The sequence below is a fragment of the Lepidothrix coronata genome, unplaced genomic scaffold (genome assembly GCF_001604755.1).
Source record: "Lepidothrix coronata isolate B3197 unplaced genomic scaffold, Lepidothrix_coronata-1.0 Scaffold192, whole genome shotgun sequence".
NCBI lineage: Eukaryota > Metazoa > Chordata > Aves > Passeriformes > Pipridae > Lepidothrix > Lepidothrix coronata.
The window spans coordinates 127827-153953 of record NW_016690372.1 but is presented as its reverse complement, the minus strand read 5'-3'; the positions used below and the strand labels follow the sequence as shown (position 1 = coordinate 153953).

Here is a 26127-nt window from a genome sequence, read left to right as displayed (position 1 = left end):
CACTCAATACTCTCAGGAAAGACTATAGGTGAATATTAGTTATTCTGCTTATTTTTAGTTTCTTTCTTTAATATACTAACCACAGGACAAAGAACGCATGCAGATGTAACTTAGATACAACCCATTACATGAGTGTCCAAAACTGCCTGTGAACTTTACTTTTACCTTGTTTCAAGCATGAACATATTATTTATGTCCCAAATGTAATTTTTGTGAAAATGCTCTTTCCTTTAATCATGCTGCTCCCAAAGGTGGGTGGAGGGCCCTGAGGCCCCTGACACCTTCTGTAATTGCTCCCATGAGGAATCAGTGCATAGATGGAAGTGCCAGGACTGGACTGATATGTGCCCGGGTCTTTCCCCTGTGTTGGTCTGCAATGCAATCCCTGCCCTCACTCAGGAGCATTTCTTAGAAGCAGCACATGAGGTTACAACAGCATGTGTTATGCTCCAGTGTTGCTATAGAGTAGCATACTAAGATTTGTCCTCTTTGATCTCTTTTTCCTTCCTCACCAGCCTTTTAATATTTGATTTGTTTTAGGGTTTTTTTGTTGGTGCTTGCTTTTTTTTTTTTTTTTTTTTTAATAGAACTGCTTTGCTTTCAATGCCTTGAAGCATCATCTTCTTCTATTCCTCACACAGACTGACAGAGTATCAAAGCACTTCACAGTATCTAGCATCTTAGGCTACTCTGGAGAAAGACAGCTCTGGGGATGAAGAGAATTCATCGTCCAGTGGGAATTCACTCCTTGTTCTTGTTCTGCTATTACAAAATGGATGGGAGTGAAATGTGGTGAATCTGTAAGCACCTTTTCTTCCCATTCTTCAGCAGGGCTGTAGAAAAACTGTGGTCCCTTTCAAGGGGTGTGTCTGTTGTCTCACCACCTCTTGTCTCTGTTCCACAAAAGTCTGCAATGCAGTTTCCAAGTGGGGTTACCTTCTCAGTTTCTCTATCTCTTTGTGTGAAATTCCACATATCAGGTCCCTTACATCTGTCATGCAGGAGGATGTGATGTGGATCACGTTCAGTCGTGTGATGGGGAGAGGCTGAGGCAATGGGCTGCATTTGAATGTGTGTTTTCTAGGAGGATCCCTCTGGATGGAGGTGTGTGCCTCGGGAGATTTCCCATACTGTTGGTTCCTATTGGCAATGCAGAGGATCAGAGCTCAGGCTGCTTGTCAACCTCTGGCCTACGAGGTCTGGCTATCTGGCATTACAGGGTTGGCATTGCCAAGTGCATCTCTTAGCGTGTGAACATCATCTCTCCCCCACCTTGGACTTCATGTGCAGTCCCCATTCCCACTATTATAAAGAAAACTTTCTTTGTTACTGTTGGCCAGCAGAAGACGTGTCCTCCTTTAAGTCCTTTGTGCTATCAGCTCCTAAGACAATCTGTATGACTATGGAGAGAGAGGAATGCCTTGGTGTGAACTAGTGACCTTACCTCAAGCCAGGTTAAGAGCCAGGCAGACAGACATGTTTATTTACATAATCTAAAACATCAGTGCAAATGACTGATGGAGTTGCAGTGATTCACAAGGACAGGGGTGTCCAGAGACAGGCTTACATTAACAGATTTAAAGATTCCTCTCAAGCCATTTGCAGACTCTCAGGATGGTGATATTAGATCTAGCTGAGGATGCAGCTCATAAGCAAGCTGACTTTACTGAGCTGAATTCCCAGAGTCTGATCTTGGATTGAGAAGACATGTTAGCTCTCAACCCTAACCTCTGAAGCCATCTTGGCTAGTTGTTTAGTTTTGCCCTTTCCAGGATTATTGATTCCTTGATTCCTAGAAGGCAGTTTTGGCCATTCTTTTTCCAGGACTTGATAATACTCCTCTACTTTAGGTAGTGCTGTGGCATTGCCCTGTTGTGGAAATGACAGTTTATCCTGTGCTTGAATAAATTCTTAGCAAATGATTTACATTGTGAAGAAGGAAAACAGAGAGAGGGAGGATTTCTTATATTAATAGACACTGCCTGTTTTTCTCACTGTGAAAAATGGCTGGATTCTCCTTGCCACATCTAAAATATCAAGACTCACTCTGCTTATGTTTGATTAGCAGAGGAGAAGAATTCAGTTTCATATAGTAACTGTACCCACCTGTATATGTGCCAGTGCCAATGCCAATTCACATGCATTGCACACCTCACAGTGTAAGTTCTACTTAGAACAGGGTATGTGTGAATTCATTTGTGTCTACTGTGACACTGGGAGGGAGAGGACTTGCTGCCAACACTTGCTTCTCATTCTCAGAGAGAATTTCTCATCCAAATTTTCCATGTATGGGAGGTTGGATGGGGACAGATGGTGAATTTAGCTGACTTAAAAATATTCCTCCAAGAAACAAAACAGAAAAGAAACTGATTCTGCAGTAATCTCTGCTGCTCCTGCTTCAAGTGGGCTGGAAGGAGAGAAGAACTGTAAAACCTTGAATTTTGGAGAGGCATTTTTCTAGACTAGGAAGGTTACAAGTTTCAGTACTGATCTCTGTGTTGCCTGCAAGCTTGTTCAAGCAGGGGCACAGTGCCTTGTCCCCACTTTAGTTTTAATTGATCCATATTTCAAAGACATGGACTTTTATTAGAAAGAGATACACATAAATAGAAATACTGAACCAGGAGAAGGAAAGCATTAATTAAACTAAAGGCATTGTGTTACTGCAATGCTCAAGGAACACTGGATGCTCACAGCACATGCTTGTGGCCTTTATGGTAGCAGCTGTGTTGAACATACTGGGGAAAGAAGAGCCCTCAGATATTCATGCAAGTCTTTTACAGTGTAGTAATAGCACCTGAGATTACTGAAATACTGCTTTGTTTGCTTTCCCTTTCAAGGGCTACTAGCACACTCTGGATCTCACTTTGTCTGAACAGACAGATTAGGCATCTTAATTTTATTCCTTCCTAATCTGTTTCTCTCGCTGTTTACTGTGCAATGACTAAAACCATTAGGGTTTGGGCTACTTAAGAAAAACTGAAATAGCTCTTGAACTTTGTAATCAGAAGCTTACAATGAACAACAGTTCTGATTCTATGAGATTTTAGTAGAGTGTAATTTTCTGCTTTATACACCCTGAGGGACTTGTTTTTCATCTCCTTTCTCTCTGACAGACCGCTCCGTTACTGTGTTTTCTCATCCTGCATGTGTGTTCTCATACATTAGTCATTGTTGCTAGAGTCACCTGTGGTGATGAGGGTGAGTCTGTGGACCACCCAGGAAGCTCTGAATCTGGGTGCCCTGGCTTTTGTAGTACGAACCAGGTCATGGGGCATTTTTGCTAGAGAAGGAAATACATGTTCCATCAAGTCCCCCAGTGCCTGTACTCCTGTGTCCTGGTTTTTGGCCAGGACAGAGTCAATTTTTCCACAGTAGCTGTGAGGGGGCAGACCCTGGAGGCATGTCTCCATGTCTCCAAGCGAGAGGCACTTAGCGGAATTATGCCAGGAAATCATGTGGGCACTGCCAAGTGAAATCATGCCAAGTGAGTAGCAGCTTCAAGATGAGAAGGGTCTGTTACACAGCCAGGGCTGCAAATGACCTTGGATTTCAGGTAACTCACCATTAATGCCTAAGCAAAGTATGGTGCAGTCTCCTCTCCAAAGTTGTTTCCTGGAGTAAAAAAAGTATGTTAACAATGCGCTGATCTATCCCTTGGTGCTGTGTTGGGGTCTGCAGAAAGCTGTGCTTTTAGGTAGAATCTCCAGTTCATCACAGTCCATATCTGGCTGTAAGAAGTTGTGGTGGGTTGACTTTAGTTGGACACCAGGTGCTCACCAAGACACTTTGTCGCTCCCCTCCTAAGCAGGACAGGAGGGAGAAAATAACATAGAAAAAACCTATCTTGTAGGTCAAGATAAAAGCAGTTTAATAAAGTAAAAGAAAAGACCATACACTGAAGCAAAGGAAAAGATTTATTGTCTATTTCCCATCAGAAGGTGATGTCCAGTCACTTCCTGTGAAGTCAGGCTTCAATATACATAGTGGTTGCTCTGGAAGACAAATCTAATAATAAATGTGCTGCCACTTACTGTCCCCACTCCTCCCTCCCACGCCTTTCTCTTAGCTTTTAGTGCTGAGGAGATGCCATATGGTATGGAATATCCCTTTGGTCAGGTTGGATCAGCTGTCCTGGCTATGTACCCTTCCAAGATCTTGCCCACCCTCAGCCTAATGGTGAGGGGGGATGTTGGAGAGCTGTTGGTCAGATTATGTGACTGATACACCTGTTCTAGAACAAGCACCAATCACAAGTATTGAGGCCATGTTGCTGAGAACACAGCTGCGTTGGGCAGGACACGTCTCAAGGATGAAAGATCACTGCCTCCCTAAGATCTTGCTTTATGGTGAGCTTGTCACCGGTTGCTGCAAGAGAGGAGCCCTGGAGAGAAGATACAAGGACTCCCTGAAACAACATCTCAGCCTCGGCCATATTGATCAACATAACTGGTCTACTCTGGCCTCCAATTGGGAGGTCTGGAGACACACCATCTTTAACACTGCTGATGCTTTTGAGAAAGCACGCAGGATCACTCTAGAGGAGACAAGACAACGCAGAAAGAATTGTGTCTTGCAGAATATACCACCTAAGGAGTCTTTCTGCAGTGCATTTTGCAGCCAGACGTGTCTATCTTGTATTGGCCTTTTTAGCCACCAACATGTTTGTAACAAATGTGGGTAGAGCCCTTCCCAAATCTTCGTTTGTGAAGCCTAGCCATGATACCTCAGTTTCAGATCAAAGGAACATTCCTACCAGTTAATACCTGAAAGTCTTGCATTATTCCCTTAATTTATTTAGAAAAGTTTCCCCATGTCATATTGGAGAATGAAAGTTCCTGACCAAAATTTTTTTTTCCGTTGGCTAAGCATAAAGTGGAAAGACTTAGTTATGGTAATTATTGTTACATCTGCTAATGAAGATAGCACTTCCAGACTCACCAGACTGCCATTACATACACACTTCTGCTTTTCAGAAGCTTGTACTTTTTAAAAGTAGCACAGCACAAAATATCATGATTTTCAGAATGTGAATGTTTTTGCATGGGAACAGCCACTATTTAGTTAAAATCCTAATGGAATGAATTTGTTTTCTTTCAGATGATTGAACTTGATGGGCAATAATTTTGATTCACAAACTATGTCAGATCGGGTACCAGTTCTTGAAGGGAGGAATTCTCTCATAGCATCTCTGCTGTGCATATGGCTCCTACCAAAATGCACTTTTCTTCTAACTCTAAATGGATGATGGTTGTGTTGGACTGGGAGGACAAAAAGATAAACAGAGACATGCAAAAACATTACTGCAAAGTTAACAAAGAGGATAGTTTTCTTAGTTCAACAGATGCTGGGCATTTCCTCCAAACCTTAGGAAGCATTTCAGGTCTTGAGCAAGACTGTGATCAGGGGATGTGACAGAGCCATGGCTGTGGCAATTGCACATAAAAGAGCTGTTTTCTTGGAGAGTAGGACTTTCTGTTGCTTTGTGCCAGCCTGGAGACCCAGGTTCAGGTCCCAGCTTCAATTCGGGCATCTTGGGCCTGTCCATTGTTGGGTGTAGCACATACCTATGCAGAACCCAGAGTGGGATACCAGTCCCTCTACCCCTATCTGTGGCCCTGTATGGGTTAGGAGAACTGAGGACTTGTGACCCACGGAAGAGCATCAGTTGCTCTTGGAGTTACTCCATGAAAGGCCATCAGTTGCCACATGGAACATTTCCTGTGCAGAGGATTAGAAACATTAGGGATACTCAGAGTTCCAATGGGGAAGATACAGGACTTTTTCTCCCACACTGTGTACTCAGTGATGACTTCCAGGCCTGAGAGAGGCCTAAAATTCCTACTGTTCTTGAGAACAGTGGCTCCACTGTTACTGGCTACTCACCACCATAACACTAACAGTGACTTTGACACCTTTGAGTCCTAGATCATGATGGTTCAGATATATAGGGGGCTTGGCCAAACTTTGAATCAAGTGTAAGACAGGCACCACCTTCATCAGCCTGCATGCATCTGCAAAGGCCTTCCCAGGTTCTACAGAGAAAAAGTATACTGATGAGTGGTGCATTAAGTGTTGTCCCTTCTCTTTTAAATAAATTAAGAAACTTAATAAAATTAAGGAACTATGCAAAATCAGTACAGTTTTACATTTTAGGGGTTATCATCCCCTGGTTCTCCCCATCCCTTTATCCCAGTCCTCCAGGCATTAATGTGTCCTCCTTGCTTCTCCATTTGGCATCCAGTGACTTGCTGCAGCTTTTCACCAGTCTGCAGTGTGACTGAACTTTTTTTGGTGTAAGTGAGAATTCTTGACATCGGGGAAAAACATTTTCATCTTTTTTTTTTTTTTAATCTTAATTGAAGCACGCAGCTGATATTGACAGCAGAAGTAGGGCAGCTCAGAACATTTTGGCTTACAACCAGCAGGAAGGATCCCAGCATTCTCATCTTGGCCACTGGGTGTTGTTGACACAGCTGCAGCGAGACATATCAGTGCAGCTGGAGGCTGTATTTCCACAAAAACCTGTCATTTGGATTTCCTTCATCAAACCCCATACTTAGAGCTCATATTTCTCCATGTTGTTATATGCATTCAATGGTCTGACCTCAAGAAAAATTCCCCTCTCATCAAAGCCATTTTCAGTTCAGTTTGAAGCCTCTAACAAAACAGTCCTTGTTCTTGCATTCTTATGTTTTTGGATTTCCCTTCCACTTATAACAGGTTAGAAAGTTCTTATCCTAAATTATGGATAAATCTTACTGTTACAAAAATGACTTCCTTAGCCAGAGGACTGACTTCACGAGGCAGAAAATAAAAGGAGAGCCACCAGAAAAGTTTAGGACGGTTGTGGCAAAACCATGGTGTGCAGACCCTAAGTGCTATGCAGTGTTTCATCAGGAGTGCACAAAGAGGGCTGCAGTCCCATCCCTGGTTTCAGATAGCTGCTTCTGATGCCCAGACAGTGGTCTGGGCTGGCAGTATTGGCTATTAATGACTAAAGGAAAGAAAAAGGAACAAAGAAATAGCTGTGGTGTGTAGAGAGCAGTTGAGGGAAGATACTGGACATCAAAGGGAGAACTCTTAAGGGGAAATTCATTCCTGCCTCTGTCTTTATCAATTGCCAGACTACATGTGGTTGTCAGAATTCTGGCAGGATTGTGTCCTTGGTCTCCATTTTGAATACATACCAGTTAGTAGGTACAGCTCTGGCTGTAAGGGAAAGGATAGTGAGGGCAGATGGTCAGAAAACGTTCAGCTTCAACCTCATGGTCAGTGTCAGGGGCTTCTGTGGCCTTCTCTGCTGAGGCATCAGCCAGAGACACAGACTCCTGAGACTCACTGATTTTGACATCTTTCTAGTCTGCCATGAAAAAGATTCAGTTTGTCAATGCAAGCCCAGAAGAGATGTGACTCCTGGGGTGAGATAGATCTTCCACTCCTCTCACTGAAGCCCCTCTTCAGCATGTTGCAGATGTACCCCTGCTGCATCTCTGCTTAGTGCCCACCACTCCCTGCACATTGTATGCATGTGGTGCTGGCCCCAGTGTGGGGATAGGCTCATTCTAGTGCTTGGAAGTGTTTGAAAAAGGTCTTCTCAAATTCTTCAGCCCATGTGCAAGGAACTCACAGTTCTCCCACATTAGGTCTTTGTTCCCTCACAAGCTGCCTTTCTTCCCTTTCTCAATTTCTGAGCCCACCAGCCAAAGCAAATTTTTCATCTTCATCCCATTTCTCCACAAGTGTACAAGCCAAACCCATGCCAGCTGCTCCTGCCTCTCTTGAACTGACTCACACTTCCCAGGCACTGTTGGATGACTTTCTGATCAGACTGGGAATGCTTTGCAGTATTCTTCCTGAATGGCAGAAGAGAAAGCATTTGAATGGTACTGTCCATTGGGACTGAATGTAACTAGGCTCATTGGGAGTGATACAGCTTCTCTTGCCCACAATTCATAATTTATTTCACAGTTAGAGAGAAGGAGAATTTGAAAAAAATCCTTTTTAAGAGGAATAAATGCATAAAAAATAATGAAGTGTGATTTTGCCAAAATAATTTCTGGCTAATAGCGTAATACATATTTTTTTCTTCTCTAAATCTTCCTTTTCATTCCTTGTCAGTGCTTTTACTGCCTTCTTTCCTTACTGTCTATTTCCATTTAGAGCTCCAGGCTGTTGACCTGAAATTTTGTACCCTTCCTGGGTGTCACCTAGTATTGATGTATTATGTGGAGCTTGCAGTTTGGCTGTTCATTCAGACCTATGTGAGGGGAAGACCGGCCAGCTGGCATCCACATTACCACATTTCAACCAGCCCTGCAGCTGCAGCTCCTTTATGAAGACCTTTTCCTTCTGCCAGACTTTATTTTTCAAATGATGGGTTTACTTGCATTACTTTAGTGTGAGAAAGACAAAAGAAAGGGTAAAAATAGGTCTAAATCCCATGAAAGAACTCATGAGACAAGTCATATGCCCAGTACGTTAGGCAGTCCCAGCCTGTGGACTGAGTCTTCTGAAGTACATTCAGAAGTGATCTCTGTACTTCATACTCTATTTAAATAAAGAAAAATGAGCCAAAGAGAGAAGTTGTCCCACATATGTCCCTACCTTACAGTAATTGCATTATTTTACAAGTAATTATATATATATAACAACAAAGGAAAACAAGAAATTAACTTGTAATGACTGACAGGCCAAAGGAGGTTTTTTTAATTTTAAGAGGATTGTTATGCTGACCTAGGAATTCAGGCCAAAGTGCTGTGATCAGTCCTGGGGCCTGACTCAACTGTGTACAAGCATAGCCTGAGAGCAGCAGGTTCAGAAAACTCTCCTGCCCCTCACGCCCTGCCTGTCCTTCTGGATGATAGAGAGCTCAAACAGGATCTGGTCTCACAAGATGCTGAGCTCTGACATCTGTTGTGGGCATTAGGGGCAGCTGGGTGGAGTGTCTTGGAAGCTGGTACTGGCAAGCCCTCTTATGATTAATTTTGCTTTTTTCCAAACTGTTCCCAGATGGCAGCTCCCATCTCTGGGCACTGGCACCCTGGATCCCTGATCACTACCCTTCTCGTCATTGCTGCCTGGCCTAGAGAAGAGAAGCCTTCCCACCTGGTGATCAACCTGCTGCAACAACAGTCTGTCTTGGGTGCTGGTGATTTTTCTTTGGCCATTTCTGACAATTTCTGAAGTGAGTTTGCCAGTAAGTAAACACTGCGCCTGCATCCTTCTTAGACTCATTCTCTGTGTCACCATCAATGAGTTGCAGGTTCATTTGCTTTTTCTCTTCTGTAAATGAGAAGTTCACAGCGACTTCCTAGACCCTGTAAGTTTCTCACACCTACACACAAACAGTTTTAATTGGCTTCAATTAAAACCTCTCCAGGAGGAATGATACCACTTGTAAGATCTATATTCTTGATTTCTACTGCTTCTAAATAGGAGAATCCCATTCCTGGCTTGCATGGGCTGTCCCGGCGTTATGAGAAAGCCCTGCAGAGCCTGTGATTGCCCTGTCCTGCCACCACCACTATTCTGTTCCACTTGCACCTTCTGATTCCTAAGGGTGACATTCAGTGTTGGAAACCCCATCGGTCTGGGATCCAGTCAGCTCCCAATAACTGAGAACAGCTGTGGTTTTGGCTGTGGAAACCCCCACAGATGTATCAAAGAGTTGTGCCACGGTGCTGATAAGAGTTCTTGTCTCCTTTAAGTTCATATTCCAGTGTGTACAATTTCATGGGAAAATCAGACTGTGGCAGTTACAGTCTTAAAGGAGATGAGGATAGAAATGTATTCACTTTTTTAGTCTTGAACAGATTCAGACTTCCCTACTGCCAAATTCCCAGTAAGTTAACTAATAAAGTGTGGTTTGTAAACATGTCAGCACTTACTGGGGCCTTGAATCAAGTGCTCATTTGTCCCACCAACTATTGCTGGTGCCAAAATTGGTTCAATGCTTATTATTTTACATCTTTTATACTGAAGACTTTGTAACTTTTCCTAAGGGGCTAAAACTAAAACTGTAACAGAAGAGGCTTTCTGATAAAGGTTGGGCAGAACTAATTCATACACTTAGAAATATTTCCATTATGGGCAATGCTCAGTGAACATAACCTCTGGTACAGAGGTTGACATTTATGTAGCCTACACAGTGTAATATGTAAAACAGAGAAGAAGAAAAAGTCTGTTTCCCCCCAAAAAAGGTAATTTTAGTGGCTTTATTCTCTTAGGTTCTACATAGACCTCTCGAGTAGTCCAATCATTAGAAACTGTGGTAGAGTTATATTTTGATATAGAACAAAATGCCACAAAACCCAGTGGAAGGTTCGACCCTGAAGCAGATGACCATTGTCAGCTTTGATTTTATTGCCAAAGTTTGTAAATATTTTTTCTTGTGTAGGACAAACAACTATGGCTGTTCGGCCACAGTTGCTTGCTTGTTTATAGCACCAGCTAACATTCTTCTCTGATTTCAGTCTGATTATTTTGATGTGGGTTTCTTAGATCTTTGCTTTTAAAGAACAGCCTAGTTTTCAATGACCCAGTCATCAGCCCCTAATGTTGCAGATACTTCCTCTGGAGAACACCCTCTGTTTTCTGACTAGAAATGAAAACCAATGATGGTTGGTTACTGCAACAGATGGGAGACCACAGTCCAGTTCTGTGCTTTGCCAGATACATTTGTGGGATTTGAGACAAGTCACTGCATTTATGGTCTGTGGTATTTTATAACTGAGGATTTGAAAAGGAGACTGGTAGGATTATTATTTATATACGTTATAACATCATCTCAGGTCCTAGCTGTGGACACTCATTGTGTTAATCACCAAGTGTTTTGTCTAACACTGACGCCCTGGCCTGACTGTGCTGTGACACAGCAGCTGGTCACCATCAAGGGAACAGTTTGGCAGCTATCATCAATGCAAAAGGCAGGGATGACATGAATCCGGACTTCATTGCAGGTGCCCATCTTGAAGAGTTTGGAAGAATACTGAGATTGCACATTAGAAAGGTGTATTTCATGTAAAAAGCTGTAGTGTGCTCAGCTTGATCTGTTTGCCTTTAGATGCTGAAAACATTTAATTGTGGCATGAAGCAAACATGAAAGTCCTTGACTTCAACAAGGGCTTTGCTTTTCGTATGCAACTGTCTGTTAGCAACATGTGATGGATCTCAACTTGCAGAGGCCAGAATGCTCACCTCCAGGTGAGGAGTGATTTTGCAGACCTGTGGTGACCTGTCAGCAGCACTTGAGGGAGGGTACGCTCCCACTCTGCCATCTCACCCACTGCATCAGTGTTTGAAAAGTCGGTGTAATTATTAACTCATCTGGAGCAAATGGTGGCTTTGCAGAGGGAAATTGTCCTGTTTGAAATTCTGGAGAACCGGAGGTGAAAAATTTTGTTTGAAACCACAAATTTCAGGGTGGCGAGGCCAGAAGACTGCCGTCATTCAGCCCAGGGTCACAGGTCGTGACCCCTCGGGTACGGCACAGCGGCCAGGGCCTGGGCCCCGGCCGCGCTCCTGTCTCACAGCGGGGCGGGCGGGGCCCCACCCCGGCCGGAGTCGCTCCGCGGGGCCGTCCCACCCTGGGCTGCGGTGTCCCGGGAGCAGGCGGTCCTAGAGGGGCGCTGGAGGAGCGCCAGGCCTGAGGCGGCCGCCAGCCCCGCGGCTCGACGCGGTGAGTGCTCGGGCGAGCCGATTCCGCGGAGCCCGCGCCGAGAGGTCGTAGCTGAGGCGGGGGAGGCGCGGCGCCGGGGCCGGGCCGAGGGCGGTGGAGGCCTTGCCGTGCCGGGCGGTATGATCGGCACCGTGCTCTGCTATGTGCTACTGCCGGCGGCGCGGCTCCTCCGGGCCCTGCAAGGTAACCCAGCCGCGGGCGGGCGGCGGCGGGAGAACGGGGAGGGGAGGGCGGGTGCGGCCCGGCGGTCCCGGAGCTCCCCGAGCCCCCGGCCCTGAGCAGGCGGGGCCTGGGGCAGCTGTGCCCGGCCGGAGCTGCTGGCCCCGGGGCAGCGCGAGGAACTGGGTGTTCGCAGGGAACAGCTGCCCGCTGTTGTACTGCAGAGGCAGATTGCGGACTGTGCGGGGGCTTCAACTCCTGCCCCGGGCCTGCGCTGCAGGCTTGGGAACATCTTTAGAGATGAACTGCTCAGAGATCTGTGACTCCCCAGGGATCTGCGGGTAACTCTTGCTTTGCGTGCATTGCTATTTCACATAGTTTCCTAGATCCTGCTGCTGCTTCACAGTCCCTAGTTACTGTGCTGATGTAAAGCCACCCTCTCTCCTGAACCTGTCACTGGGCCTGTAGCAATGACGGGCACGCTGTTTTTGGTCATAGTGAGCAGCTAGCTGACTCCTCTCAAATTCAGCTTCTGTGGTGTAGTAACAGGCTCTTGTAACAACCGTGCCTGGCTAGTGGTGCATGGAAGCATTACCTTGGTGCATTGGTGTTTCTGGCATTCATGAATTTAATTACAATACTTCAGAGAGGCATATGGTTCTTAAAGCTCCATTTCTGACACATACAGAAAACTTTGACACAAAAGATATAGTGAAAGCATACACAGATGTTGCTGACAGTATGTTACTGCTCTGGCTGACTGACTGTCACAGGGATACAGAGAAAAAAGTGATTTGTGGTCAACAGAAATTGCTAGTCAACAGTAGGGACTACTGTCTGTGCAGAATTCATAGCAAAATGTAAATGCCAACTCTTATATAGATATAAGTGAAAAGAGTCTGTCTTTTTCTGCTTTACTCCATGAATATTAGTATGTTCAGTTGTTACATTAAAAGCAGTTTAAAATGTTTTTATTTTTTTGCCTCATGTGTCAGTCATCAGGTGATCTGTATTTCTTATCAGGACTTCCTCTGTGCGTATATTCTCTCTAATAAGGCACATGTTGGTCCCTCTGTGTCTTCATTTTTCATCTCTTAATAACAGAACAGTTTTTCTTCTACAACACATTCTCCTGTTCTTCTGATATCATAGAATCACAGAATCAACTGGGTTGGAAAAGACCTCCGAGATCATCAAGTCCAACCCTTGATCCACTACCGCCGTGGTTACTAGACCATGGCACTAAGTGCCATATCCAGTCTCATCTTAAAAACCTTCAGGAACAGTGAATCCACCACCTCCCTGGGCAGCCCATTCCAATGTCTGATTAGTCTGTCTGTAAAAAATTTCTTCCTAATATCCAACCTGAACCTCCCCTGGCAGATCTTAAGATTGTGCCCTCTTGTCCTACTGCTGGGAGAAGAGACTGGCGCCCACCTGGCTACAATCTCCTTTCAGGTAGTTGTAGGGAGTGATGAGGTCTCCCCTGAGCCTCCTCTTCTCCAGGCTAAACAACCCTACTCCCTCAGCCTCTCCTCATAGGAGAGGCTATTTCATTCTCTTAGCTGACTGCTATTTCTTACTCAATCCCTGGAAAGAAACTTGCTCCAAGTTATGATCTACAAGACCTTGGCTTCTTAGCCCACGCACCTGATCAGCTAACTTCTACAGATTGTGCCTTTATAGGTGCTGCTGAGAGCTGATAGTTTCCACAAAGCCCTTTAGCTTGGCTGACTGTCTGTGGTGCTGCATAAGTTAGAATTGCATTCCCTAGGTTTGGTAAAGCCATTACTATCATATGCAGTTTCATTGGCTGACAAACATAACGAGATTTGGACTGTGGCTTAGCATTCCAGAGCAGGCAGGGGAAGTTTTTCAGATTGTAACTATTTTTCTTCAGAGAAGTAATTTGTTTGGGTTGATATACTGAATGGTTGTATTGCACAGAGTTACAGCAAATGCATTGGAAAAAGAAAAGAGTGAGTGGGAAAGGATTTCTGGCTGTCTTATATTGATTTTGTTTTTAAATGACAGATGGTTTCTTTACCTGTCGAAAGAATGTGCTTCTGGCGAAGAGCCCGTCCACCCAGATAGAAGGTGTCTTTGCTGCATCCAGAGGAAGATCGGTCTCAGAAGAGCAAGAAGCCCTTCTCCAGCAGTGTTTGGAGGAAGGAGCAGGGAATTTGCCAGCCAGTGAGAGTGTTCCAGCAGTGGGGAAAGTATCAGTTACAGTCACTAGTGGCTGGTTAGAAGGTTCAGAGCTATTGATGACTAGCCTCAGAGAACTGAATTCGTCTCCAGAAGCCACACCGTGTGCTGATCAGCAGCTCTCAGAAGCAGCCTTGGCTTCTTCAGAACTGCAAGATCATGCAGTGGCTGAACAGGCAAGATTACCAGCAGAGGAAACAGTGACTGTAGCAGACAGTGCCCCTTGGGCAGCTGTGGTGCCACAGACAGATCAGCAGATAGCTGGCTGTGCTGGTATCAACGCAGAAGTGCTGAATGATGACCCAGCTGTGCTGGCCTGGAGTTTAGCGTGTGATGCAGAGACTGTGCCAGCAGAGCTCCCAGCCCATCCCATTCAGGATGCAGTACCATTTTGTCCTGTCCTGACAGAGGTGCCCTACCATGGTCAGTAATGGCTCTGAATCTAATGTTCAGTTTGGGATTGGCATTTGTAGTGAATGTGGTCAGGTTATTGTGTCTGGACTTGCTGTCAGCAAGACACTGATCTTCCCAGCAGAATTGACAGGATTTGCTTGTGAAAACTGTAAAGTGAGTGTTTGCTGAGGAGGGGCTCACAGCTACTGGTCTCTGTGCTGTTAGACTGTCTGGTATGAATATCAATATATGTTCCCTTCCCAAGAACTGTTCCCAAGTGCTGGCTTTATAATCTAAAATGTACTGAAAGGTTAGTTGAGTGTTTCAGTGTACTTGACTCTGGTCACGTCTTATGCCATCCCCACTGACAACTATTTTCAAAGGCATCCAGAAAGAGCACCTGAAAACCAGAGTGGGCGAGGGTTTGCTCAGGGGTTAATGCCCTAGCTTAGGGAATGAGAATGGCTGTTTTCTGGGTCCCGGGGGAACAAAAGTATCAGAAAGGTGCCCAGCGTGTCAGTAACTTTGCTTTTTGTCTCTTGCATGTAGAGATTTTATGGAGAGACTGGGAGGATCTTTCTGTCCGGCCCTGTGTCCTAGAACAGGTCTCAAAAAACACTCCTCTCTTTGAATTTCGAGTCATGTCTTACAACATCCTTGCCCAGGACCTGGTGGAACAGGGCCTTGATCTCTATGTACACTGTCATCCAGATATCCTGAACTGGAACTACCGCCTTCCAAACCTTTTGCAAGAGATCCAGCACTGGAATCCTGATGTGAGTATGACTGAGCCCTTCCTACATCAGTGTCACCAGAATTTGAATTCCTTGTTTGATCTAGCAGTATTAAAGAAAGAGATGGGGGGAGGTCCTAGGAAGATACTACCTGCTTGGTAACTGAACACTGATTGCTCTGAGAGTGTTTGAGGACTTGCACAGACCTTTTTTTTGGTGTCTATCTTGCTTTGATTGTGGAAACTAGTCATACTTTGATGGCAGGGCTTAACTTCTGTAAACAGCAGAAATAGAGGAAGAAGGACCAGGTTTCTAAGGCAGCACAGGAGGGGAAGCCTGCATAGAAGAGGACTTCATGAATTTCTCTCTTCTTTGAGTCCTCTTTGTGGGATGAAGGATCTTTTGCCTCATCACTGGAAAACTGAATGATAAGCTAATGTGGCCCAGAAAGTTATTGCTCTTCATCTGGAAAGTACAGGACAGAGTTGCGATGATGACATTTCTGGTTGCAGGGTTGGTATGTGAGTGCACTTTTCCATTTTCTTCCTTCCCCAGAACAAGGTAACTAGCAAATACTTGTGGAGTGAGTGAGGTCTCTGCCTTCCTTCCAGGTTCTTTGTCTCCAGGAGGTACAAGAGAACCATTACTGGGAGCAACTGGAACCAACATTCAAGGAGATGGGTATGTCCTACTTTTGTTGGTTTGTACATCTAGCTCGTGGGACTGGGCAAGAAGTTCTTCTTGCTTACTGTCTTCAAAGCACTCAGTTTCAAGAGACCTCTTCCTGTTTGCCAGGTGGCTGCTGGCCCTACTTCTGAACTGTCCGCCTAGACCTTTAAGCTTTCTTTTGTAATTGATGTCTCTCAGGGTTGAAAGATCAGAGTAACAAAACTGAGAGGGTCCTAGAAGGACAAAGAGAGAGAAAATGCCCCCTGTGATTAATAATAAATGCTGATTATTGGAACAGAATTGGATATAATACTGTACCCAAATGTAGTAGGAACCTTTTCTACACAGTCTTGCTGAAATCCCAGCTTATAGGGGGAGTCTGAGGTAGTGACTGGATAAACCTTTTAATAGGTGATGGTTTCTTTTCAGGCTTTGCATGCTTCTACAAACGGAGAACTGGGACGAAGACAGATGGATGTGCAGTGTGCTATAAGCACAGCAGGTTTCAGCTGATCAGCCTCAGCCCTGTAGAATATTTCCGTCCTGGCCTGGACATCCTCAATCGGGATAATGTGGGCTTGGTGCTGCTGCTACAGCCTGTGCTCCCAGAGGGCCTAGATCTGAAGGCCATCAGTCCTTTATGTGTGGCCAACACTCATGTGTTGTTCAATCCACGCCGAGGAGATATCAAACTAGCCCAGGTGGCCTTGCTCCTAGCAGAGATTGACAAAATTGCAAGAACTACTGAAGGCAGCTACTATCCTGTCATCTTGTGTGGAGACCTGAACTCCGTACCTGATTCTCCACTCTACAAATTCATCCGGAATGGTGAACTTTCCTACCATGGGATGCCAGCCTGGAAGGTAGTTGCCAACCAGAAGTGGGATTGGGTAGCTCTTTATTGCATGTTGCCAGAAAAATGCATGGCTGCATTCTTTCTCTTGTGAGGAAATAATCTGAATTCTGAATTCAGTTATTCAGCAGTCTTCCCTAATATCTCCAGCACTGCAGGGGAAAGAAGTGGACGAGTATGTCCCTGTTGTTTCCACCACTGCTCTTTTGGTTTCTCTTGAGGCAGACCTGTGATAATAGACCACTTAATTTCAGGTCTTTGTTTTCCTTTGCTATGGAATTTTTGTGCCTGAGTGACTGGAGTGCAACTCCACCAAGACTTACTGAAATTTTATGTGGATGTTTGCTGAAAACAGTTTGAAATGGGCACCTGTGCTAAAGTCTCTTGCGATTGCCTCTTACGGTGTCTGGGATCAAATACATCATTGGCTTTCAAGCTAAATCATCAGTTCAACAAGATGCTTGCGAAGTATCGTCAGATGACTTTTAGTTAATTGTATCCTCCCCCCACAGCTGAAGGTTTATTATTGCTGCACCATATTCTGAATAGCTTAGTTTGTGCCTTTCTATGAGGGCATTCTCCTGTCTTGCTCTTTGCAGGTGTATATACATACATTGACTATAGCTTGCAAAAGTTCTGCCCTGTGTTGCTGATGGTTCCTCTCCTTTTCTGGCCTCTTTGCAGGTGTCTGGTCAGGAAGACTTTTCCCAACAGTTGTATTCACGTAAACTGCTGGCCCCGCTGTGGCCAAGCTCACTGGGTGTAACAGACAACTGCCAGTATGTCACCCAGTGCCAGCCAAAGAAACTGGGTAAGCTCCAGCATGCACTGAGAACATGAGTTTGTGAGGATGGGCGGTTTGTGGGCCTTGCTGTCTCTCTGAATAGCTTGGGCATGTGTTGCATGAGGCACTCAGCAAAGATTCTCTTCTTCTATCCATTTCCTTGGTATGTGAATTAAATATAATTTTTCCAGAATCTATTGCTGTAGCCCCATTTCTGCCACTTTCTTTCTCTAGTCAGGAGCTGGATGTTCCCATACCAGTAACCAGTATCTCTTTCCTATTCCCAGACTTAGGCTTTTGTGCAGTTGTAAACTGTGTTCAGCAGCCACGGCTTTCATCTGCACTGTTAAGAAATCATTCCTAAGAGCCTAATTTTCATGTTCTCTATCATGTATGTTCTCTACCATCCTTAGAGAGGATTAAAAAAAAGGAGTCCACGCAAATAGCTTTTGTTAAAATCTTGCATGTAGAACTTATACTCAGTCTGATCTCCAGAATAGTTTTTTCTTTTTTGACAGACATTTCCTTGACTTGCACACTGACTGATCTGCTTGAAAGTCCCTTGAACTTGTGGTGTCTCAGATGGGACATTCTTAATTTGTGCTGACCATGACTGTTGCATTAGCTAAAGGGATAGCAATATCTGTGCTCTGTTCTTCTACATTTACACATCTGTTCTGTTCTGTTCTGCATTTAACTTATTGAGTGATTTCTATTCTCATGGTATTAAAATATTTAGGCACAAAAACCTCTCTCAAACGAAAGAGGTCTAAGAGGCCCAAAGGTCTGAAATGTATATAGGTGTTCCTGGTAGATGTGACTTTGCTGCAGTTATTTTTTTTTTAACTTGTACTTTTCTCTGCAGGGAGACGTGAATACAGCCGTGACTTCCTGCTACAGTTTCGTTTTTGTGATGTTGCCTGTGAACGACCCGCACACCTGGTGCTCTTGGAAGGTGTGACAGATGTTAAACCAGGTATTAATGAGAGACTTTTCAGCTTGTGACTCTCCTAGCTCAATGGAGCACCTCTCCTATAAGGAGAACCTGAGAGAGTAGGGGTTGTTCAGGCTGGAGAAGACTCAACTGAGGCCTCATTGTTGCCTTTCAGTACTTAAAGGGAGCTTATTAAAAAAGAGGGAGAGTGACTATTTACACAGCCATATAGTGATAGGACAAGGGGAAATTGTTTTAAACTTCTTAAAATTCTTAGAGGGTAGTAAGGCACTACAACAGGTTGCCCAGAGAAGTTGTGGAAAGTGTTCAAGGCCATATTAGATGGGGCCCTGGGCAACCTGATATAGTGGTTGGCATCCTTGCCTGTGGGATGGGGGGATGGAACTAGATGTTCTTTAAGGTCTCTTCTAACCCAGTTATATGATTCTATAATGTCAAGGAAAACGTGAGGTGGAGGTAATGTCTGGTGAGGAAAGGGGAAGGCAGAAGGGTTCCTTCTGTGACTGTGTGATTAGATTGAATGAGAGCTCAGAGGAGTACAATCTTACCTCCCTTATACACACTGACTGTGTTCCTTGAGATGCACTGAGACTCAGCCTCTTTTTGAGGCTGTTTCTTATGAAGTGAAACACACATATGTATACATATTTCACTTTTTCTGCTTCAAGATTTTTGGTGGTGGAGCACAAACCTGAAGATTAATGTCACACAATGGCCACAACATAGATGTCTCTGGATGTTGGTACCCAGTAAACACTGCCTCACCTATGGGCCTTGTGGCATGGCTGGTTCTGCTTTCTCCATTTCTGTTCAGCCTTTCTAGACACTCTTTGAGTAAGCTGTAGGCTAAGACAAGCAAACTTTCTTTGAGAGCAAAGGTCGAAATACCCTGAGCTTCGATAATATTAAATGCTTTAAGAATATGTCCTTAGGACAGAATATGACTTCTCTGTTATTTGCACTGATCTGCTCTAAGGACCTTTCTTTTAGTCTTAGAGCTGGTGTTTCCTCTGGATGTTTTTCTTTAAGATGGTTGTGACTGGTAGCTATCTGCTCTTCTTGGGCGAAAAGATTCATTTGGTCTCAGGAGAACCTTCTCAGTCTTGGGATGGGCAGCCTTTTCTGGGATCTGTGTAGGTCTGGCTGGAATCTCTTTGTTCCTTTGCAGACCGCCCTGCACACTGGCCCAAGCCTGCTGCCATGGTGAAAGACCCTGATCCCCAGCCATTCATCCCAAGGTAATTTGGTGCACCTTCAATGGCCCCTCTCTTCAAACTCGGTCTTGTTTTCCTGAGTACTGAAAATCTGGCTGAAGTAAAGACTGAAATAAATGTGAGAGTGGAAGAAAGTAAGGAGGGCTATCTGGAAGAGCTAGATCCTTCCAGGAGTGTCCCAACAGCTGGGTGCTGCTCTGTCAGCATTGTGTTGGTGAGGTCGAGAATGAAGGGCAGAGACAGGACTGAGTGTTGAAGACAAAGGAAGTTCATAGTCTGCTTTGCTTTGCTGTAAGTGAAGTGAATAGTTCTGAAATACTTTCTTCTATGTGTTCAAAAAGTAGAAATAGTTTGGACAGTTGCATCAGCAAGGGAACATTCAGCTGTGACTGCAGTACCAAAAAGGCATAATTCTCTTTCCTTCCTTGGTAAACGGTCTGTTTGTGTGCAGGTGTTCAGGTGTTATCCAGCATGGCCTCAACCTGACCTCTGTCTACAGCCACTTCCTGCCACAGAGGGGACGCCCAGAGGTCACAACGATGCCCATGGGGCTTGGAGCCACTGTTGATTACATTTTCTACTCAGCAGAGCCCGTGGAGAACAGGGCAGGTGAGTGTGGCAGTGCAGGGCTTATCCCTGTGACAGGCCAGTGCATTTCATTAAGCTGGGGTAGATCTACAGAGTGTCTTTGACTGAAATGATGCACAAGGTGGAAGCAATATTTGCTTGTGTATCATGAGAAGACAATGTTTATCTTTGCTGTGAAAAAAACAAAGCTGCTTAGGTTCATGTAGACTTTGGAGGAAGCTCAAACAGAATGCGTTCTTCTGTATAAGTATCTCACTTGTGCTCCTGATAACAGGCAGTGCTGGCTCCTAAGTTCAAGACTTGGACTTCTGGTCTGTCTGAGACCACACGCTGGCCTTGGAAGGTGGTGACTCTGGTTACCTTACAATGGCACCTCCTCTCTGCTACCTGAAACAGGAGTTACGTTGATGAAAGACTGCATGTAAATGCATCCAAGAACTGTCTCTGAGCTGGTTTGGGTCATGTCAGAATCGAGTTTGGGGAACAGGTTAGAAATGAAGAGATGAATTCCTCCTTGGGCATCTGAAGCTATTGCTAGGACACAGTAAGGAACTTCTCCTGTAAGCAACTACCTGGTGAATTTAGTATATTCTTGCTTCCTGTGCCTGCAAATATATGAAACCATGAACAGCTATTATTGTAGGATGCTCACTGCTTTCACATCTAGGCTCAAAGGTGCATGCAGTGTTTGTGCAGGCTGTCTTCATTCATCAGGGAAAGAATAGGAATGAATTGACAAGCATCCCTCTGGGAGCGTATAGAGTTAATCTACAGCATGAGTCTCTGGCTGATGTTTCCTTCCATTTTCTTTGTCAGGTCGCAGGCTATACAAGGATGGAGCCCTGAAGCTGCTTGGCCGCCTTTCCCTGCTCTCTGAAGATGTCCTGTTGATGGCAAATGGCTTACCAAATCCTTTTTGTTCATCTGATCATCTCTGCCTGCTGGCTAGCTTTGGCTTGGAGATTTCCAGCCTGAGAGAGAGTTAGTGTTGGTTCCCTTTCCCTAAAGAAAGGCTGTTCTGAATACAGCAGTTGACACTCTGGATTGCACAACCTGCTTGCAAGAAAACTCTTCTTTATCATGCCCTAAAAGTCTCTTCCTCCCCTCACACCCTCACTAAAAGCAGGGATGGGAGAGTTGGAGTGCTTTTTGCATTGGTATTTTCTGGATCTCTGCGACCCTGAGCTGTCTTCCCAGTGGGCTTCCAGTTGCATTCAGGCATTACCATCTCTTAAAGGGATCCTTGTTCCACTGCTTTGTTTAGCAGGTGTTTTTGTGCTGCAGGAACCAACATAACTCTCATGTTTATTTGTCCCTGTGTGAGATCTTCAAGGAGCTGGAAAAGAGAAGGGCAGTGCTATCCACTTCTAGTTCGTTAACTGCTACCAAGGAGCATGGGATGTGTACACCAATATTCTTTTACACCAAAACAATAGTTCTTTTAATTTCTCAGTGATAGTTTATGAAGTATGGTCGTTTCAGGGCTAGTTGTTTTGTTGCCTTTTAGAATGTTGGATCTGCTAACTGCTTAGAAATGTCTTTTACTTAATAATGTGTAAAGGCTGCCTTGCTGACAGAAGGGTTTGTGTGGTATAACAGTTTCTACAAGAAACTGCTTGCTGTGACTAATGGACCAGGGAATGGGATTGCCAGGAAGGGAGCCAGGGGTTCTACAGAGCCACCCACAGCAGCTCTAGAATGGCAGCAAAAGGCTAGAGGCCTTGGGGAAGATTCCATTCCTTTCTATAGCAGTCTCAGAATTGTACCTAGTTTGGCAGTTGTAGGAAAAATATTTAGGATCCTCCCAGTGAATATCCAGTGGAAAAAAATCACCCTGTAAGGCATGACAACCCCAGAAGGCTAACTCTGGAGGTCCCAAAAGAGAGATGAAAATGGAAGGTATGTGAGAGGCAGCAGAGGCATCAGATGGAAGAGCTGGTACTCGTCATTTGCCCTACTCTTTCTCTGTGCACTCCCATTCAGCCAGGGGTCCATAGCCAACCTGTAGCATCCACCTGTGCCAGACTGAAGTTATTGCTCCTTCCTTCCTCTGGCCCCAGCCATGTTTTGATAGGTAGAACTCTTAGGACTGACTCCTGTCTCTTGACAGGCATTGGGAGAAGGGGTAAGGCTGTGTAACTTGGAGCCAGATTGTCAGTCGTTTGGATCCCAGTGTACCTTTGGTGTCCTATCAGTGTGCTTTTCTCAGCAGTGGCTTGGCCAGTACAAAAGCAGTAGAACTGTACTTGTTTCTAGAGTAAATTCCCCAGTTCAGCCTGACATTTGGTCCTCAGTTTTTCCCTAAGAGATGAGACCAATACTGGCAGAAATATTATCAATCAGTCATTCACAAACGAGGCAGGAAATCTGGTCCCACCTCAGGTTTTTGTGGGAAGGTACAAGGAGACTTGAAATTTTGTTCTTTCTCCCTGGTCTATATTGAAGACTTTCACATTTTAAATGTTACTTCCTTTATTGAAAAATAAAATAATCTAAGAAAAAACCTGCAAACTAATGACAGCACCTTGGACTTCTGGCAGCTGAACCCTCTGAAGACTTGCTCAACAAGGTTTTGCTGGCTGAGATGTGAAAGAGAACAGGAAAAAATTAGCTATACAAGATAGTAGTAATGAGGGTTGAAGAGAGGGAAGAAGGGAAGAAGTGAGCTTAGTTGTTGTCTCCCAGCACATCCCGAAATCCCAGAGTTGGAGAAGAGCTGGTTTTTCTGGCATCAGGCTTGTCTTGCAAAAAAAAAATTAAATAAAAAATTCAGGAACCCTTGCTCTCCTCCCAGAGAAAGAAAGTACTGCTGATCGTTTACAGATCTCTTCTGTAAACTGTACAAAAACAAGGGCAGGGTGTGGGGATTGTGTTCTGTGCCCTTACGAGTATCTAAGACTGCATATTCCCTTTGTGCCCCTGCCAGATGGTGTGGTATTTGTCTGGTGATGTGTCAATGGCTTTTGCTACCCAATTGGGAGTTTCTCTAAGTGGGCAGCAATCTTGAGGGTGAATAATTTTGCAGCTTTGTTTGCCCTTACTTTGACAAGTAATGGTTCTGGCATGGCACTGGTATATGGGGAGGGATGCAAAGCTGTGGATTTCTATTGCTATGTTTATCTGACAGTTTCATTAACTTCTGCAAGCACTCTTATTCTGATTTTGTCAGTGGTTGTATTTGTAAAGGGAGGGTAGGAAAGGGTGAACTGAGAGCTTTATTTTCTGCCAGGCTCCAAAAAAGGCTGCCAGAAGGCAGCCTGGTTGCAGATGACTCCCACCTGCTGTTAACACTGTAATAGGAAGCTTGGAAGACACTAAAAGTTTAAAAACAACCAACCAAAAGCAAAACAAAAAATGCTGTGACACATGGTGTTGGCACTTAAAAATTTAGCTATCTGCTTCCATTTTAATTGCTGGCTAGTCTGATGGTCAGTTGATGGGGGGGGATGTGAAAGCTGTCTGCCCCACCTATTAAGACCCATAAGGTGTGCACAGTGCACCATCACATGAACTGGTTGCCCCTGCACTGGCTGAAGCAGCCTGCCAATCCTGTAATGTAATTCCAACATCACAAGTGCTTTTCCCGTTTTATTTAAATCAAAGACTTGACTTTTGGGCAACTTGCATGAAGGCATCTCAGGGAGGTTGTAAGCTTCCAGCTATATTTTGTTGGAAAATCCAGTGTTGTGCAGGTCAAGCTAATGCTTCCTCTTTCCATGCATGAAATAATTGGTATGTACTTGGAATGAATGATTAAGTTGCTGAACACTGGATATTGGAGTCATGTGCTGAGAAATTGCAGAACAATGCCTGCAAGTCCCCTTATTTGTCTCTCTGAAGGTTATAAAGCTCCCACAGGGACTTGCAGCTCCCAAAGCCCTGGCTTACATATGCTCCCTTGGGCACTTATGGGTGAAACCATTGCTAGTGACTGCATACAGACACAAAGGCAGAGTTGAAGTCTTGATCACTGTGTTTATTTTGACCACTGCCCCTGAAGCTCTAGTATAGACCCCTATAGAATTGGCCTGTTCAGGAAGGAAAACCCCTGTGTTCTAGAGCAATTTGGAGTTTATATCAAATGGATCTGGAGACCTGTGAATGCCTCTGACTGTGGGGGACTAGAGAAGTTTGGAGGTGGGGCAGGTAGAAGGTTCCTAACTCTAAAATAGCAGCTAGTGTACGTATAGTTGTTGGGAGAAAATAAAATGTTTTGTGATGCTTTAAGAATAGCATCCAGTGATTTAATTAGAGCCTGTGGTAATGAGCATCATGGCATGCATAACTGAGATTCCAGATGTGGTTCTTAACACTGTTTCTGGACCTAAATGCATGACTAGTTGCCATTAACACAGGTTTCTGATGAATTACAAAGGGATCTGTAAATTATTATGGAAGTGGAACAGCAGGAATACCTGCAATGCTCAGAAAGGGAAGTATCATAGAGGTAGTTACCAACTACATCATGTTAGTAGTGATGTAGAGCTCAGGGAGACTGGTACTTAGGGGAGGTGACGCCAGAGACCACTGGAGTATGTGTACATCCCCTGTTAGCAGTCTCCTAAGCTGCAGGAGCATGCAGCTGTACAGGCAACACATTTGACAAAGTACCTTTGCTAAAAAACAGCTTAGTTTGCACCGCAGCTGCTAGGCTGTATTTAGTTATGCTATTCAGACAGAAATTGGACTTCCTTTGTTTTCTCAGAGTTTTAAGTTCATCACTTCAGGAGGTTGCCCTTTATAATCAGTTTTCCCAATTACATGGAATGGGAAGAGTGGTAAACAATATAATTGCTCTAGCTTCTTTCCTTTTCTTAATAAATGAAACTTGGCTGCTGTTTGAGGTTGTCTTTCTCCATGCCTTTTCCTTTTGAGATATCTCTCCAGCAGCTGTTTTCCCATGACTACCATATCCAGTTATCTTTCTGACTTACTGATGTTTATTTTTTTCTGCAGCTGTATTTCTTCAGTTAAAAGCTATGGGTGGAATTCTTTAGAGCTGTCTTACTATAAACTCAACATTTACATAGGGCCAAGACATAAGATAGTGGGTTCCCTCACTCCTGAAGAGTTAAGTGGGAGGGGAGGGAGCTCTGAAACGAACACTTAGATGGGAATAACTCTTGTTATATAAAACAAAAAATTGAGTTTCAGACTTACTGTTAGTGCTCTGCATGCCACCTGCTTTGTGAAGACAGAGCTCTGAAGTACACTTGACCTTAGTTCCTCTTCTCTGAGGAGTCTCTTAGAGGCTCTAAGAACAAGTTCAGCATCTCAGAAAGAATCTTCTTTTAAGAGCGGATCAAGGTATGTGTCCTGCTCCTAATGATGTTTGAGTGGCATTGGCAAACAGTCTGTAAAGTGGGCTGTTTCTACAGTGCAAAATCTCCTCCCATCACCACCACCTCAGTAATGAATGTGTATCGGATGTACTGGTCAGAAAGTTGCAGACATATCCACGGTTCATCCAAATGCAGAGGAAGCCGTTTGCTGCTTACCTATAGGGATGGGCACACAAGCATCAGTGAGATACCATGTCCTTTCAGGAGGCTTCCTGTTGTGCAAGTTAATTGAATTGCTGGCTGTGACCTGCTCCTTACCAGACTGTAGCTGCCTGGCCTGTAGGGCTTCCCACAGCGCTGTCCTGCTGCAATGCACAAGCTGCACTGGATGTACTGCACTGTGTTTCAAAGTGTGATACTGAGTTTCTGTAGAGAAGACACCTGCTATAATGATAATCAAGATGACAGATTTAACAGCTGGCATGCCTCAAGCTCCTTCCTTTTGTCAGCTGTACAAGTTTGGCTTCTCCTGTCAAGGCAAGTTGTCCTCCAACTTCCACTGAAAATTTTATTCTAGTCTTCAAGCTCCTTTTTTGCTTTTATTTATT

General features: G+C 44.5%; 1 protein-coding gene across 2 annotated transcripts; it reads left to right on the top strand.

Annotated features, from left to right (window-relative positions):
- Window positions 1-11743: 11743 nt before the first annotated feature.
- Window positions 11744-25080, top strand: ANGEL1 (angel homolog 1). 2 transcript variants are annotated; one of them, XM_017831509.1, is made up of 11 exons: window positions 11744-11863; window positions 13874-14470; window positions 14990-15216; window positions 15687-15695; window positions 15786-15855; window positions 16273-16706; window positions 17381-17507; window positions 18346-18456; window positions 19604-19673; window positions 20101-20258; window positions 21054-25080. In XM_017831509.1, the coding sequence occupies exons 1-11, from the start codon at window positions 11800-11802 to the stop codon at window positions 21221-21223; spliced, it is 2037 nt and encodes a 678-aa protein (XP_017686998.1). In that variant the 5' UTR covers window positions 11744-11799; the 3' UTR covers window positions 21224-25080. The 2 variants fall into 2 exon arrangements, with proteins under 2 accessions (XP_017686998.1, XP_017686999.1); XM_017831510.1 differs by lacking the exon at window positions 15687-15695.
- Window positions 25081-26127: the final 1047 nt, after the last annotated feature.